Below are 12,982 nucleotides of genomic sequence, written 5' to 3'. Positions count from 1 at the left end.
GCAGAAATTGTTTGGTTGTGCAAACCAATTGTTCCAGCAGCTGTCTGGGTGGCTGGTCTCAGACGATCTTGGAGGTGAACCAGCTGGATGTGGAGGTCCTGGGCTGGTGTGGTTACACGAGGTCTGCGGTTGTGAGGCCGGTTGGATGTGCTGCCATATTCTCTGAAACGCCTGTGGAGACGGCTTATGGTTGAGAAATGAACATTCAATGCACGGGCGACAGATCTGGTTGACATTCCTGCTGTCAGCATGCCAATTGCACGCTCCCTCATTGCTTGTGGCATCTGTGGCATTTTGCTGTGAGACAAAACTGCACATTCCAGGGTGGCCTTTTGTTGTGGGCAGTCTGAGGTACACCTGTGCACTACTCATGATGTCAGATCAGCATCCTGATGTGGCACACCTGTGAGGTGGGATGGATTATCTCAATATAGCAGATGTGCCCACTACCACACATTTGGACTGATTTGTGACCACTGTTTGGGAGGGATGGTTATATTGTGTATCTGGAATGGATTTTAGGTCTCTACGTCCATCCCATGGGGAATGGGAGCAGTAACAAAGGTGTTGCGTTTATATTTTTGTTGAGTGTATATTGTTTGTTTACTTGCACTGCTGTAACTGGAGCCTCGTCTCTCTAGATACTGTACTGTACTGTATGTAGCGGAGATGACAATAAAGTTTGCTTTGACTTCAGCAGCAAGCAGACGCACTCTCGCGCTCACTTTTCGCGTATAGAACTTTGAAAAAACATATTAAATTATGTTTTTTCGAATTATAAGTCTGTATCATAATGTCTGGTGTTTTCGTGTTTGTTGGTTTGTTTTTATTTTGTTTTATTTTGCGAGTTGGTTATTAGATGCTGCTCCAGCCAGCCAGAGAATACCCCGCCGCCCCGCCCTCTCCTCCCTGAGCCGCAAGCAGCAAGCGCGCCTCGCAAACGGAGGGCACCCTTACTCCCAGAAAATGGGCGATAGAAAACCGATCGGTGCCTATGCCATTCCCAATATGCGCTGGCATGATGTTGGGGCAGCATGAGTTCGAGCAATTTTATTTTATTTTTTTGCCGATGCCCGTGATGCCGCCCCGGGCAACCGCCCGTGTCACCCGTATCAAGAACCGCTACTGATTGATGGTATCTGTCTCCACCTAGCGTCAACAGCTGCCAACCAGCTTCTACTGATAATTTGTTTTAAACGTTGACAGCTGTCCACTGCTGATTATATCAAAAGGAAATCTTACAATATGTCGTCAAATCCAAACACTTGAATTATAAATTTGTACTTGATGTACTGAATCTTTTTATTTTATTTATTTATTTATTTTTACCAAATTCCAGAACAAAATCCTAAACCTGAACTTCAGTGCTTCTGTTTTTAACAGGACTTTATAAGTTTATAAGTCCATGAGTACAAGAGTTGTATCTTCTCTTGTAACTTGCAAGACTACGAATAAGCACGTTTCCCGTAATGTAGTACTATTGTTTTAGATCTTGAATAAGTCCTCTGCTTCCAGACAGGAGGAGTCATTAGTTATATTAATGGAGTAAAATCAATCATAAACATTTAATTAATTTATCCAAACAATCAAACAGTCATGCAACATAAACAGAGTCACATATATAACTAACAGTAATAGCGGAAGTCACTTTTTTTGAGATTTTCAATTAATGAAGTTCCCTAATCTAAAATTATAACTTGCAAATGAAGTGAAAATGTCACTCAAGTGAAAATTGTATGTGATCTATTTTCTACTCTGACAAATTAAATGTACAAAAATAATGATGATGGTGATAATTTGAAGGCATAAAAGGATAAAAAACAAAATGAACTTAGAGTTATCTTTGGTAATTTAATTTTTATACCTTAAACTTGGCAACGTGAATACAGCACAATAATTGAGTTGGCTGATGTAGTTGTCTGAAAACCACCTGAAGCTATGAAGTATAAAGGTGAGCTCAAGAACTGTATACAGTTCTTGAGCTCACATCCAAGAATAGTTTATATATAAACTATTCTTGGATGTGTTTGGGTGCGTGTGTTTGCATTATAAAGTTTGCTTTTTAAGACCCATTGGTAACACACTTTTGTATTACACAATCAGTCATCGGTGCCAATAGTATCTAGGGGAAGAGCCAGCAGGTGACCTGATTATCACAACCTTTTAAGGAAATATTGCAGTAGGTTGTAACTAAATAAACTGTGCCCTAGAAAGCATTTGCCCTTAAATGGAGCTACTAACACCAGGTTGATTTACCCGCCCCAATGAGAAATTATCAGCAGCAAAGGTGAGACAGTGAGCATAAACACTTTCATCTTGTCTGCATACATGGCATAGAGCCTGCAGACGCTACATGATGGGTTAAAGTGTAACTGACAGTAATATAAGAAGATAATCTGGAGAGGTTGCTCCTGTGTTTATATCAGTGTGCAGGACACTGAAATAGGAAAACAGCAGGAAGTTTCTGCCATTTTCCACCTTTTTAATTGGTGTAGCACAAAACAGCCTTAACCACAGTGTCTCTGCAGCCCAGGGAACACTGCTGGTTTTCATTCTAGCCATCCAGTCATCCTCCAGCCCTCACCTTCAGGTGTGAGCAAACCTTTAATGACATTATTCTTTGCACGTTGTCACCAGAAGCATTTTTTAGTCTGTTTTAATGTGTCCACCTAAGGGTCCAAAGTAATTGAGCATGATTTATAAAGTGGTGGGAAAATCAATTTCACAGTTGTAGACAAAAAGGAAACCATAAAGTTCACCAATACTGCTCCACGAAACTGAATTTATCCTCAAAAATCTAAGTAAGCACAATGCTACTTGGAAGACTGGAGGAAACGTTTTCTGTGTCAGACCCAGCTCAAGCCTTTCATCAGTCATCACAGAAAAATAAAGAAACAGTACTCATAAAGTTTACTGATGCTATTAAACGAAAAGATGCCCTCAGTGTGGAGTGTCTAACATAACCTAATATTTATACAGGTTCAGGTGTTTTCTAGTCAATTCTTTAGTCTCTGAACAGAGACACACCAAAGAGTCACAAGATAAATTTGAATCCTGTCTTTGAGATCTTTTGATTGAATTCTTAAATGCAAGCCAGGACCCTTGCTGGATACCTGGTGGGAATCAAACTTGTGACTATCGGTGCAAAAGTGCATAGTTTTACCACTACACTATTCAGCTGCCTAACATTCCCAAGCTTTTCTCGCACATAAAGTTAATGATCTTTTTTGATTTGTGAAAATAAACCTCACAAATAATATTACAGAGAAGAATTTGCCTGAAATCTGATTTTCATACAACTGAAAAGAAACTGAAACCTTTATACTCAAATGATGTGTGTGTGTAATAAACCCAGTGTTACATAGGTCGTGCATTTACTAAGCAGTTACCCTTGGCACACTGATACATGTGACCAATATCACTAACATTACATCAGCGTTTTTATCTCCTTGCTCTTCCTCTGTTGTTGTGGGAAAGGTTACACAAAACTGCAGAGCATGCGCAGATGTAACAGTTTCACACAAACGTCATAAAAAAAAGAGGATCGGATAACAAGACTTTTAAGTCAGTCACGGACCAACTAAATCACGTAGCAGCCGTGGAAGGTGGAAAAATAACTATTATGGGGATAACGAAGAACTTCAGATTCTAACAGCTTTATAACCGTGAAGAAATATTAAAATGATTCAAAACGAAAGCTAATTTACAGAGCAAGGTGAGCGGCTCGTTTCACACTCACGGCACAAATAACACCGATAACCACACCTTTGTGTTCAAGTTTACCTTCTATAACCCAACAAGATGAAAAACGATCAGAAATGCGTTTAATAAGAACAATAGCAAAACAAAGAAAGAAGAAAAAACGAAATAAAGAAATTAAACATTTTAGCTTAGTTTTATTTTGCCATATGTTGCAGGCAGTGGTGTTCAGTGTGAAGGCTAAAGTGTCTTTTCTTCTCATTCAGTTGTTGCGCAAACACAGTAAGAATGCGAAGAAAAAAGGTTTAAAAGCTTCTGACCCGCCTCTGACCCTTTATGGAGCTTATTACATAATCACATTTCTGTCTCATAGACTCCTCCCACCACACAGAAGCAGATGTTTTAAAAACACAGATTTTCCAGCCTTCTTCCTCACCTGTAGCTTTTTGTCGGAAAGAAGTCGCAATGTTTTTCACGCTGTTTTCAGCAACCACCTGGACTTTGCTGGTCCTGCTTTTCACGCTGATATTACTGTGAGTATTCCTCGACTACTGTTTTGCAAGACAATCGAGCCCTTATCTTATGTCGCGTTCAAACCACCCGTACGTGGAGTTTTGTTTCTCTTGTGTTCCCTTTGTTTTAATGTCCAACTGACGATTTCAGATTTTCTCTGTTTTGTGACACAGGTACGGATTATGGCCATATCGGTTCTTCAAAAAGCTGGGGATACCTGGACCGAGGCCCCTGCCTTATATTGGAACGATGCTGGGCATAAGAAAGGTACGCACAGAAACCAAACTCACCTTAGAGACTGGGATACGAGGAGCTGACTGATTTGATCTTGAAGAAGTGAGAAGGACATATTTAATGTCCTTATCAATCGTCACTATCACTGACCTGCCTGAGCTTTCTGTGTGTTTTTGAACACGTGTCCTACTCAGTGGCTTATTGACTCTAAAAAACATTTTACTTCTTGCAGGGATTTCTTGGTTTTGATCTAGAGTGTCATGCCAAGTATGGGGACGTCTGGGGGTGAGTATTTACTTCATCAACCAGGAAGTTCACTCATGTGAGCCATGCAATCCCCCCCCCCCCCCCCCCCCCACACACACACACACACAAAATAAATAAATATACAAAAATTCTGAATTCATTCATGCCAATAATGCTGTGGCCTAAAGCAACTAAAAAACAAAACAGAAAATGCCTTAAACAATTAGCCATGAATTGTGTTATTGTAAACGGCTGTTTTCTTTTTTGCAGGTTGTACGATGGACGAACGCCGTTGTTAATGGTGGCCGACCCTGAGATTGTTAAAACCGTGATGGTGAAGGAGTGCTACTCTGTGTTCACCAACCGCAGGGTAAGAAGCTCCTCTTTCTATGATGTACCAGAGTGAAAATTCAGCAAATCAGATGTAGTTCAATGCTGACATCTGCTCTCAGATTTCTGTCAAGTTGCATCACTTATTAGATTTCATGAAACCTTTGGACGTCCTGCCACTCTACATAGAACGTAAAATGTTAGCAAAAGATAGGTACAAATACTTTTTCACTTTTTTACATTAACTAAATTGCTAGCAGTGATTTCCAAAGCAACTTGGGAAATGCTGTAGTTTATAGTGTCAGGCTGATGTGTTTAGGAAAACAACAGCAGCACTACAGGGAAAGACTGTTACATGAAATGTAAATGAAGTAATATTAAAATCCAAGAGGCTGAACTTGCAGTAGTTCTCTGTGCTTTACACAAAGAGTTACACTTTTATTACTCAAGGGTTACATCAGCCAACACAGCAGCTGAAGAACATGAAGCAAACCAGGAAACACACTTCACTGTTTCACATAAAAACTAGAGAACAAAAACAGATGTTTAAGATCTATCTCACTATGTATAACAGAATCAAAGATAATTTTATGAAGGTTTTATGTATTTAAACCAATTCAAATCATCACATTATTGTTTCTGGGACTGCTTCCTGTACAGCTGAGTTTAAAAAGAGTTGGTCAATATATAAATTATCAGCATTGTACCGGTACTAGTGAGTGGTGTACTTTGAAGCAGTTTTCTGACATGTTATTTAATCAATAATCAATAAGCACTGGTAGTAGTTAAGATATTTTTTTGATTACATTTTACTCGAACCTCTTTACACTGTAGTACTTATTTATGGTGATGTTGGTATTTGTTGTTTGTTTACTTTCCACTTTTGCATGTACCCATGTGTGTCGATCTAGCCAAAGGAAGTTCTATATGAATAATCAACATAGAGCCAACACAGAGAAGATTCCAATTGCATTACATTATATGTGCAAACCAATGTTGGAAATGTAAGCAAACATTGAGAGTTATTATTTCCTTTTCACAGGATGCTGGTTTTTTCACTGGACCTATGAATGACGCTCTTGTAGTAGTCAAAGATGAAAGGTGGAAACGAATTCGCAACAGCGTGTCTCCATGCTTCACCAGTGGAAGACTGAAACAGGTTGATATATCTAAGTTCATTAACCACTTATATCCCAAAAAGTTTCTTTTTCAATGGGTGAAAGGTGATGAAACATTTCCCCCACTGAAAACGCTACGTCCAGAAAAAAAGAATCAACGTTTCTGGATTTCAATACCTGGATGATTGAGCATGCATCAAGACATAACCACTAATGTGATTAAACTATATACAAAATGAAGTACAAAAATAAAAGCCAGCAATTCCCATTATATGTTCTTATTTATTTCACAGACACTGTAAAGACATTGTTAAACTTTTTAAAATAGAGAAAACGAGTTTACAAATAAAATGTACCAACATCATCAGTGTGTTTTGATCTGTTTTCTTTCTACATATCTGACAGACATTTAACATCTACAGAATATTAATAACATAATTTTCTTATTTTGTCTCCATTATATAAAAAAGGTTTTTCCCCTCGTTGCTCGCTATGCAGAATGACTTGTTGCAAAACTTGAGGAAATGAATTTGGATGAACCCATCACTGTCAAACAGTATGTTGTTCATCTGAAATATGCAAACATATTAAATTGTTCGTCCTAAAATAAATAATGCACTGATCACTTGTCTTTTCCAACTCTAATAGGTTTGTGGCTCCTTACAGTTTAGACACTGTGACCAGTGCTTCTTTCAGTGTGGAGACAGACTCCATAAACAATCAGAATGATCCAGTTAATGTTCAAGTCCAAAAGTTCCTTAAATTCAAAATGTGGCTTTTCTTATTCATAAGTATGTCCTTCTTTTGACTTTTAAAAACTCATTTAATTGATTTGTTTTCAGAAAGCAAACTCAATAGTATCTGCAGGATGTCAAATTTTGCTTACCGGTATTCAGTCTGGTCTCATTTCAGTGGCAGTTCCCTTTGGTGGACGTCTGGCAAAGTTCCTGAACATGGAAATCACACCCAAGGACAGTGTTGACTTTTTCTACAACATCCTCAAGAAATTTAAAAACCAGCATCATGAAGACAAATCTGTAAGCATTAAATTGACAAGGACATGAAACTAGTCGCGGAGGCCATCAGCTCATCAGAAATCTTTATAGACATGAGAGACAAGAGAAGGTTGTTTTCCATATACATCTAGCTTTGAAACCACAGGACTTGCTCCCTGTAAGCTACAGGAAAATAATTTAGGGCAATACCTGGAATCATTTGCCATTTTTTATATACAGTCTATGCACACCGCAAACATTATTGATATTTTTCTTCTGCTGTTGACTCTCAATCATCCACATGTGAGCACATTTGAATATTGTCTTTTCTGATGTAGGCTCGAGTAGACTTCCTGCAGGTGTTGATCCAGAGTGAGATCCCAGAAAAGACGTATAAGAACGATGAAGAACAGCCAAGTAAAGGTATGTGTTTACCACAGAAGTAATCCAGAATAACCCAGTCACCTATGTCACATTTACTTTAGACAACTCAGGATCAAGGGTTTAACACACACATTTTTCTCATGACATCAATCTGCTCATATGTCTCAAAAGACCAGTCAGTCAGTATCATATATTATAAACCAGGAGCTTGATGATAAATAGCTGAAGGGCTCTACACATCACGACGACATCCCTGTAAATATTTATAGAGCCATCCTAGCTATTGTAACATTTTTGATAATCTGGCTATAAAAAATTACATTAACCAAGTTGGATCTCAGGTCAACATGTACCCCTTCAGCCAGAATGTAAACTACAGAAGATAAGAATCAAGGTTAAGGGTGTGCATTGGTGCCAATGCACACCCTTAACTAAATGTACAGTTTCACTGAGCAACTTTTCAGCTGCCCTGTAGCACACACACCTCCTACCTCAGGTCCCAGCACATCCTTTATCGGGGAGCCATGACTGGATGATGGAGCTCAGGTGTGTGCAGCCTCTGACACCACACCCTTAACCTGCTGCTACACCCTTCCCCTGCAGCTGAGCCACAAACCACACTCCATCACAGAAAGTTTTAGTATTAATCTTAAAAGCATAGTCTGTTCTTGTATCTTTTTATTAAAAATGATGCAGTTTAATGTGTCATTGCACTCTGAAATGAAACGAATGAATATTACAAATATACAGTTGGAGTTTAAAAAAAAGAAATCACGGAATCAATTTATGAACCAAAATGTATTCTAAACTTTTGAATCATCAAAGCAGCCACCTTTGACAGATATAACAGCTGGACACACCCATGGCATTCTTTCTACAATAAAACAAAAAATTCTTCTGCCCAGTCCAACCCAAACCAAAGGTTTGAGTCGGAAGACTGTGTTGCCCACTTCCTGATTTCAAGGTTACATCTTGTTCTTTTTTTCCTGAGGCAGTCTGGCAATGCTTGGACTTATGTTTTGAGTCATTACCTTGCTGTAGGATGAACCCCTGACCAACTAGGTTCATACCAGAGGGTGTTGCATGCCGCTGCAGAATGTTGTGGTAGTTGTTTTGGTTCAGGGTGCCTCTCCCTCTGTACAAGTCACCGAACCTGGATCCAGCAAAACAGCCCCAGACCATCACTCTTCCTCCTCCATGTTTGACAGTTGATGCCACACACTGTGGAACCAAAAATTCGCCTTCTTGATGGTGTACAAATGTCCTGCATGATGAACTGAAGATTTCAAATTTGGATTCATCAGTCCATACCTTCTTCCAGTCTTCAAATAGTGGTGGTGTTTCATGACCCAGGCAAGCCTCTTTGTCTTGTTCCAACATCTTAGCGACTTAGCGTCTTGCTTCAACTCGCCCTGTCATGCCTGCAGCTTGAAGTCTTCTCTGTACATTTGAAACTGAGACTTGCTTACTGCTGTTAGGGTCAACCCGCGTGGACCCAGGTAGCAGATCACACAGACACTTTAAGCTAGAGCGTAAATGATTTCTTTACAATAACACAGTTCTGGGATTGCCGTCATAACTGGTGGAGGACTCAAACAGTCTATGGGAAGGCAAGGGAGCAGAGATTAGAGAATAGACACGGTGAGAGGAAGACGAGGACTATGTGAGGTGAGAGAATTGGAGAGCTTACTTGCCACAAGTTTGGTGACAGGCTGGGCCAGGGGGTGTGAGGAGCTGGTGGATTAGGCTAATAGAGTGCGGGCTGGTGATGGTGCAGGCTGATGAGGGTGACCAATATTCAGAAAGAGACCAACACGTTACCACTTCTGGATGAGGCAATACTCTGACACCAGACAGCAGCTGCGCTGCTCCTCAAATAGCCCCAGCTGATGATGCCTGATGCCCTGCAGGTATGCCAGGGAATCCAATAGATCACAGTCCTGCCCGTCTGCACTGAAAAAGGGAAATGACAGGACAGCAACAACACACACCATCCCAACTCCTAATAACTACAACCACTATTAAGCTGTGTTCCTGTGAGCTGCCTATCATGCAAGCTGTTAACTCTCAGAAACTTGTCCTCGAATTCAGTCGTTTCTTTGGGTCTGACTTTGTTTACAATTTCTCTGTAAAAAAGCACCTACATTTTTAAGTGTTATGATAGTCTGTCTCTCTTCCATCTTAATTGCCTTTTTCTTGCCATTTTTGTAGTAACACACTACTTTCTGCAGTACAACACTGTTAAACTGATGCTCATGAGGGTATGGTACCACAGTGTGTTCCAAGACTCCAGAAAATTCAGAATGCCTGTAGGAATTAGTAGCACCAGCTTTAACCCTAACCCTAACTCTAACTGCCCGCAGGGGCGAGAAAGTACTAGCTACTGATTACGCTTAAATAAGATAATTAATTATGTTTTTTCATAGGTTTGACTGAACATGAGATCCTTTCCCAGGCCTTGGTCTTCATCTTTGGAGGCTACGAGACCACCAGTACCACTCTAACTAACATCCTTTATAATCTGGCCACCAACCCTGATGTGTTGCAGACCTTACACAAAGAAATTGATGCTAAGCTGAAGAAAGATGTACAGTAATTCATCACATAATTTGGTGCCATTCTCGATTCAATGGTGGACACCATTTGCATATTTTGTTTTTATGTTTGCCTTCTTCTTTATATTTTGTCTAGGCACCCATTTCATACGAGGAGCTGACCGGTCTACAGTACCTGGACCAAGTTATACTTGAATCAATGCGACTGTTTCCCACTGCCCCTCGCCTCAACAGGGTGTGCAAAAGAACTGTGCAAGTGAATGGACTCACCATCCCCGAAGGAACCACAATTAGGATTCCTGCGTGGGTGTTGCACAAAGACCCACGCTACTGGGACTCACCTGAGCTTTTCAGACCAGAGAGGTAAATGTGTAGGTGTGTCATCACAAGGTCATAAAGAACCTGGTCATCCTGTAATTAGTGAAACCTGGGACATTATGCTTTGCTTTATCTTTGCTAGATCTTTCGAATGTTTTATCCATTATAGCTTCCACCTAAGTACTGCTTTGATCATAGGTTTTTCCCTGCTGTAAGATCTAACTGGCCAATGGGTCCCTAATCCCTGCTTAGATGGTTTGGCATCTTTACGTTGTAGGTCTACAGACTGCCTAAAAATCATGGCTCAATACAATGAGAATTATTTGATTATACATATCTACATTTTTAAAGTTTGTTTGATCTGTATCTGCAGGTTCAGTAAAGACAACATGGAGGAGGTGAACCCATACGCGTTCATGCCATTTGGACTCGGCCCTCGTAACTGCGTTGGGATGCGCTACGCCCTCCTCGTCATGAAGATGGTTATTGTCCGTCTCTTGCAGAAGTACACTTTGGAAACATGCAAAGAGACAATGGTAAGAGCAGCAATCCTCCACATTTAGACTGTCATGGTACTCTGCTGTCCTGTCACTGATGTTACATCCATTTCTTTTCTTTTTTTTTAGATTCCACTTCAGTTTGACTGGAAGGTTCAGCCAGTTCAGCCTGTAAAACTCAAGTTTGTTCCCAGAAATCAGTAGTCTAAGAGGGAACATCTCCATCCTATCAAAAAAAAATCCTATCAAACATTTTATTGTATAATTTTCTTTTAATGTGAGGCAAGTGCTGCCATAAGGGTATTCATCCTTTTTCTGCTGCTTAACTGTAAAATGTTAAATCAGTGCAGTGTAAATATTTGAATTTTCTTGCAATATTAATAAATCAAATGTATTTTAATTACTTTTCTTTAAATTGTGTTGAACTTTTTTCAAAAAGCTAACTTTACTAATGGTTTACTGTATGAATTTCCTGATAACCATCTTTGATTTGTGCAAACATATTATTCTGTGACACTTGATCTTTAGGTTTGCCTTTGTTAATTTTGTCTTGTTTTCTTTCATGCATGAGCTTTATACAAATGAATAAATAAAATTACAGTTTGAAATCTAGAGACTTATCAGAATATCTCTTGGGACAGTTAAGTCCATGAAATAAGCTGCTGGCAGCTATACACGTCTCATTGATGGCTGTAGTCTTATTATTGGTTTTACCATCACAGCTAGCCAGGTTTCCAAAGGCATAGGGTCTTGTGGGCTAGTCAGAGCGGACACTCCATTTTCCCTCCTGCATCCAGTCTTGAGTCTTGTAGACCGATAGCCTCTCTGGCTTTCAGGCATGAATGCTCACATTTTACAAAGCCCGGACCTAGTTAGCATGTAAATATACACATTCATTAATGGTTTTTACAGTTTTTACAGTGTTGTGGTCAGAATATTGGGCTGCTCCACCTCCTCTTGGGGTGTCTTAAAGAGTTAACAGAGTGGAGAGACAGTCAAGATACAATAGAGAATGTTTGGTTATGTTGTAATCTTGGTTGTCTCAGTGAGAGACTCTCTCCAGCTCTAGGGCCACTTGGAGAACGTTATAATTAAACTATCAGTGATTTCCACGAGCACAGATGTTTTATGCATAAGTTGTTGGGTGTGGCCAGGTAAGACGGGGATCATTCTACAAACATATGGAATATGTAGGACCTTTTAGGTTTGGATTTTTTCCACCCTTAATAATAAACACCTTAATTTAGACGTTTTGTATACATGTTGTGTTTAATTTTATTATCTTTGTCTAATATTTACATTTGTTTGATGATCTGAAACATTTAAGTGCAACAAACATCCGAAACAAAATATGGTAGGATCCGCCCTGTTAAGAGGGAGTTTTTCGTTCCCACCGTCTCCAAAGTACTTCCTCAGGGCTTGGTCGTATGATTATTGAGGTTTTCTCGCTTTTCTTTGTATTTTTTAGGGTCATTACCTTACAATATAAAGCACCTTGAGGCAGCTGTTGTTGTGATTTGACGCTTTATAAATGAAATTGAATTAAATTGGTGTAAATTTTAAAATAAAAGAAATGATTTAATTAATAATCTCAAAGCAGGAACAATTACTTAATGATGAATACTGTGAAATGTTTCTGGATAACTTCAGAATTAGGTTGTAGTGCAGGGAGAGACTTGGCTAAGAAACCAACTGAGAAGCTGGGAAAATAATATTTATTTGATGATGAAAGCATAGAAATTAACTGAGAAACTAAGACCAGATTCAAGCTGGGGTCATTGTATGTCATGCTGGATTCTCAACTCGCTGGCCAAACAAGAAAAACAGACATGTTACCCAGAATTGGAAATGTTTACACATTTCAATGTAATTAAAGTCGCAAACCCTGTGCCTACTCCTTTGCTGATCTCTCTAGGAGATATCGTTCTTTAGTTTGGACAATAACACGCCAGCAAAACTCTAATGCATAGTAGAATTAGATAAATCTCACTGCAATTAGTATGGATCACGTCATCAGAGCGATAAACATGTTAAGTAAAACACAAGAAAAGTACTGAAGAGAGTAATGCTTGCACACTTCCACAAAGCTGTGA

At 39.4% G+C, this 12,982-nt stretch overlaps 1 protein-coding gene across 1 annotated transcript; it reads left to right on the top strand.

Annotated features, from left to right (window-relative positions):
- The first annotated feature begins 3,537 nt into the window (after positions 1 to 3,537).
- On the top strand, positions 3,538 to 11,223 carry LOC146695239 (cytochrome P450 3A40-like). Its single transcript, XM_085477196.1, has 12 exons — positions 3,538 to 3,715; positions 4,073 to 4,232; positions 4,386 to 4,479; positions 4,679 to 4,731; positions 4,963 to 5,062; positions 6,065 to 6,181; positions 7,037 to 7,177; positions 7,474 to 7,558; positions 9,946 to 10,106; positions 10,211 to 10,437; positions 10,766 to 10,928; positions 11,019 to 11,223. The coding sequence occupies exons 2-12, from the start codon at positions 4,165 to 4,167 to the stop codon at positions 11,091 to 11,093; spliced, it is 1,284 nt and encodes a 427-aa protein (XP_085333322.1). The 5' UTR covers positions 3,538 to 3,715; positions 4,073 to 4,164; the 3' UTR covers positions 11,094 to 11,223.
- Positions 11,224 to 12,982: the final 1,759 nt, after the last annotated feature.

Source organism: Copadichromis virginalis, linkage group LG13 (genome assembly GCF_057382275.1).
Source record: "Copadichromis virginalis isolate Kocher_CV1m ecotype Utaka linkage group LG13, C_Virginalis_male_GT1.1, whole genome shotgun sequence".
Lineage (NCBI taxonomy): Eukaryota > Metazoa > Chordata > Actinopteri > Cichliformes > Cichlidae > Copadichromis > Copadichromis virginalis.
Note: the sequence above shows the minus strand (reverse complement) of the source record. Positions and strands in the feature narration are given on the sequence as shown.

What these genes read in the sequence shown, in the direction of transcription:
- LOC146695239 (XM_085477196.1), top strand. Translation starts at nt 4,165, where the DNA reads ATGTTTTTCACGCTGTTTTCAGCAACCACCTGGACTTTGCTGGTCCTG. An exon ending in AAGTATGGGGACGTCTGGGG is followed by an intron (nt 4,732 to 4,962) that starts GTGAGTATTTAC and finishes TCTTTTTTGCAG; the next exon opens with GTTGTACGATGGACGAACGC. An exon ending in GAGCTTTTCAGACCAGAGAG is followed by an intron (nt 10,438 to 10,765) that starts GTAAATGTGTAG and finishes CTGTATCTGCAG; the next exon opens with GTTCAGTAAAGACAACATGG.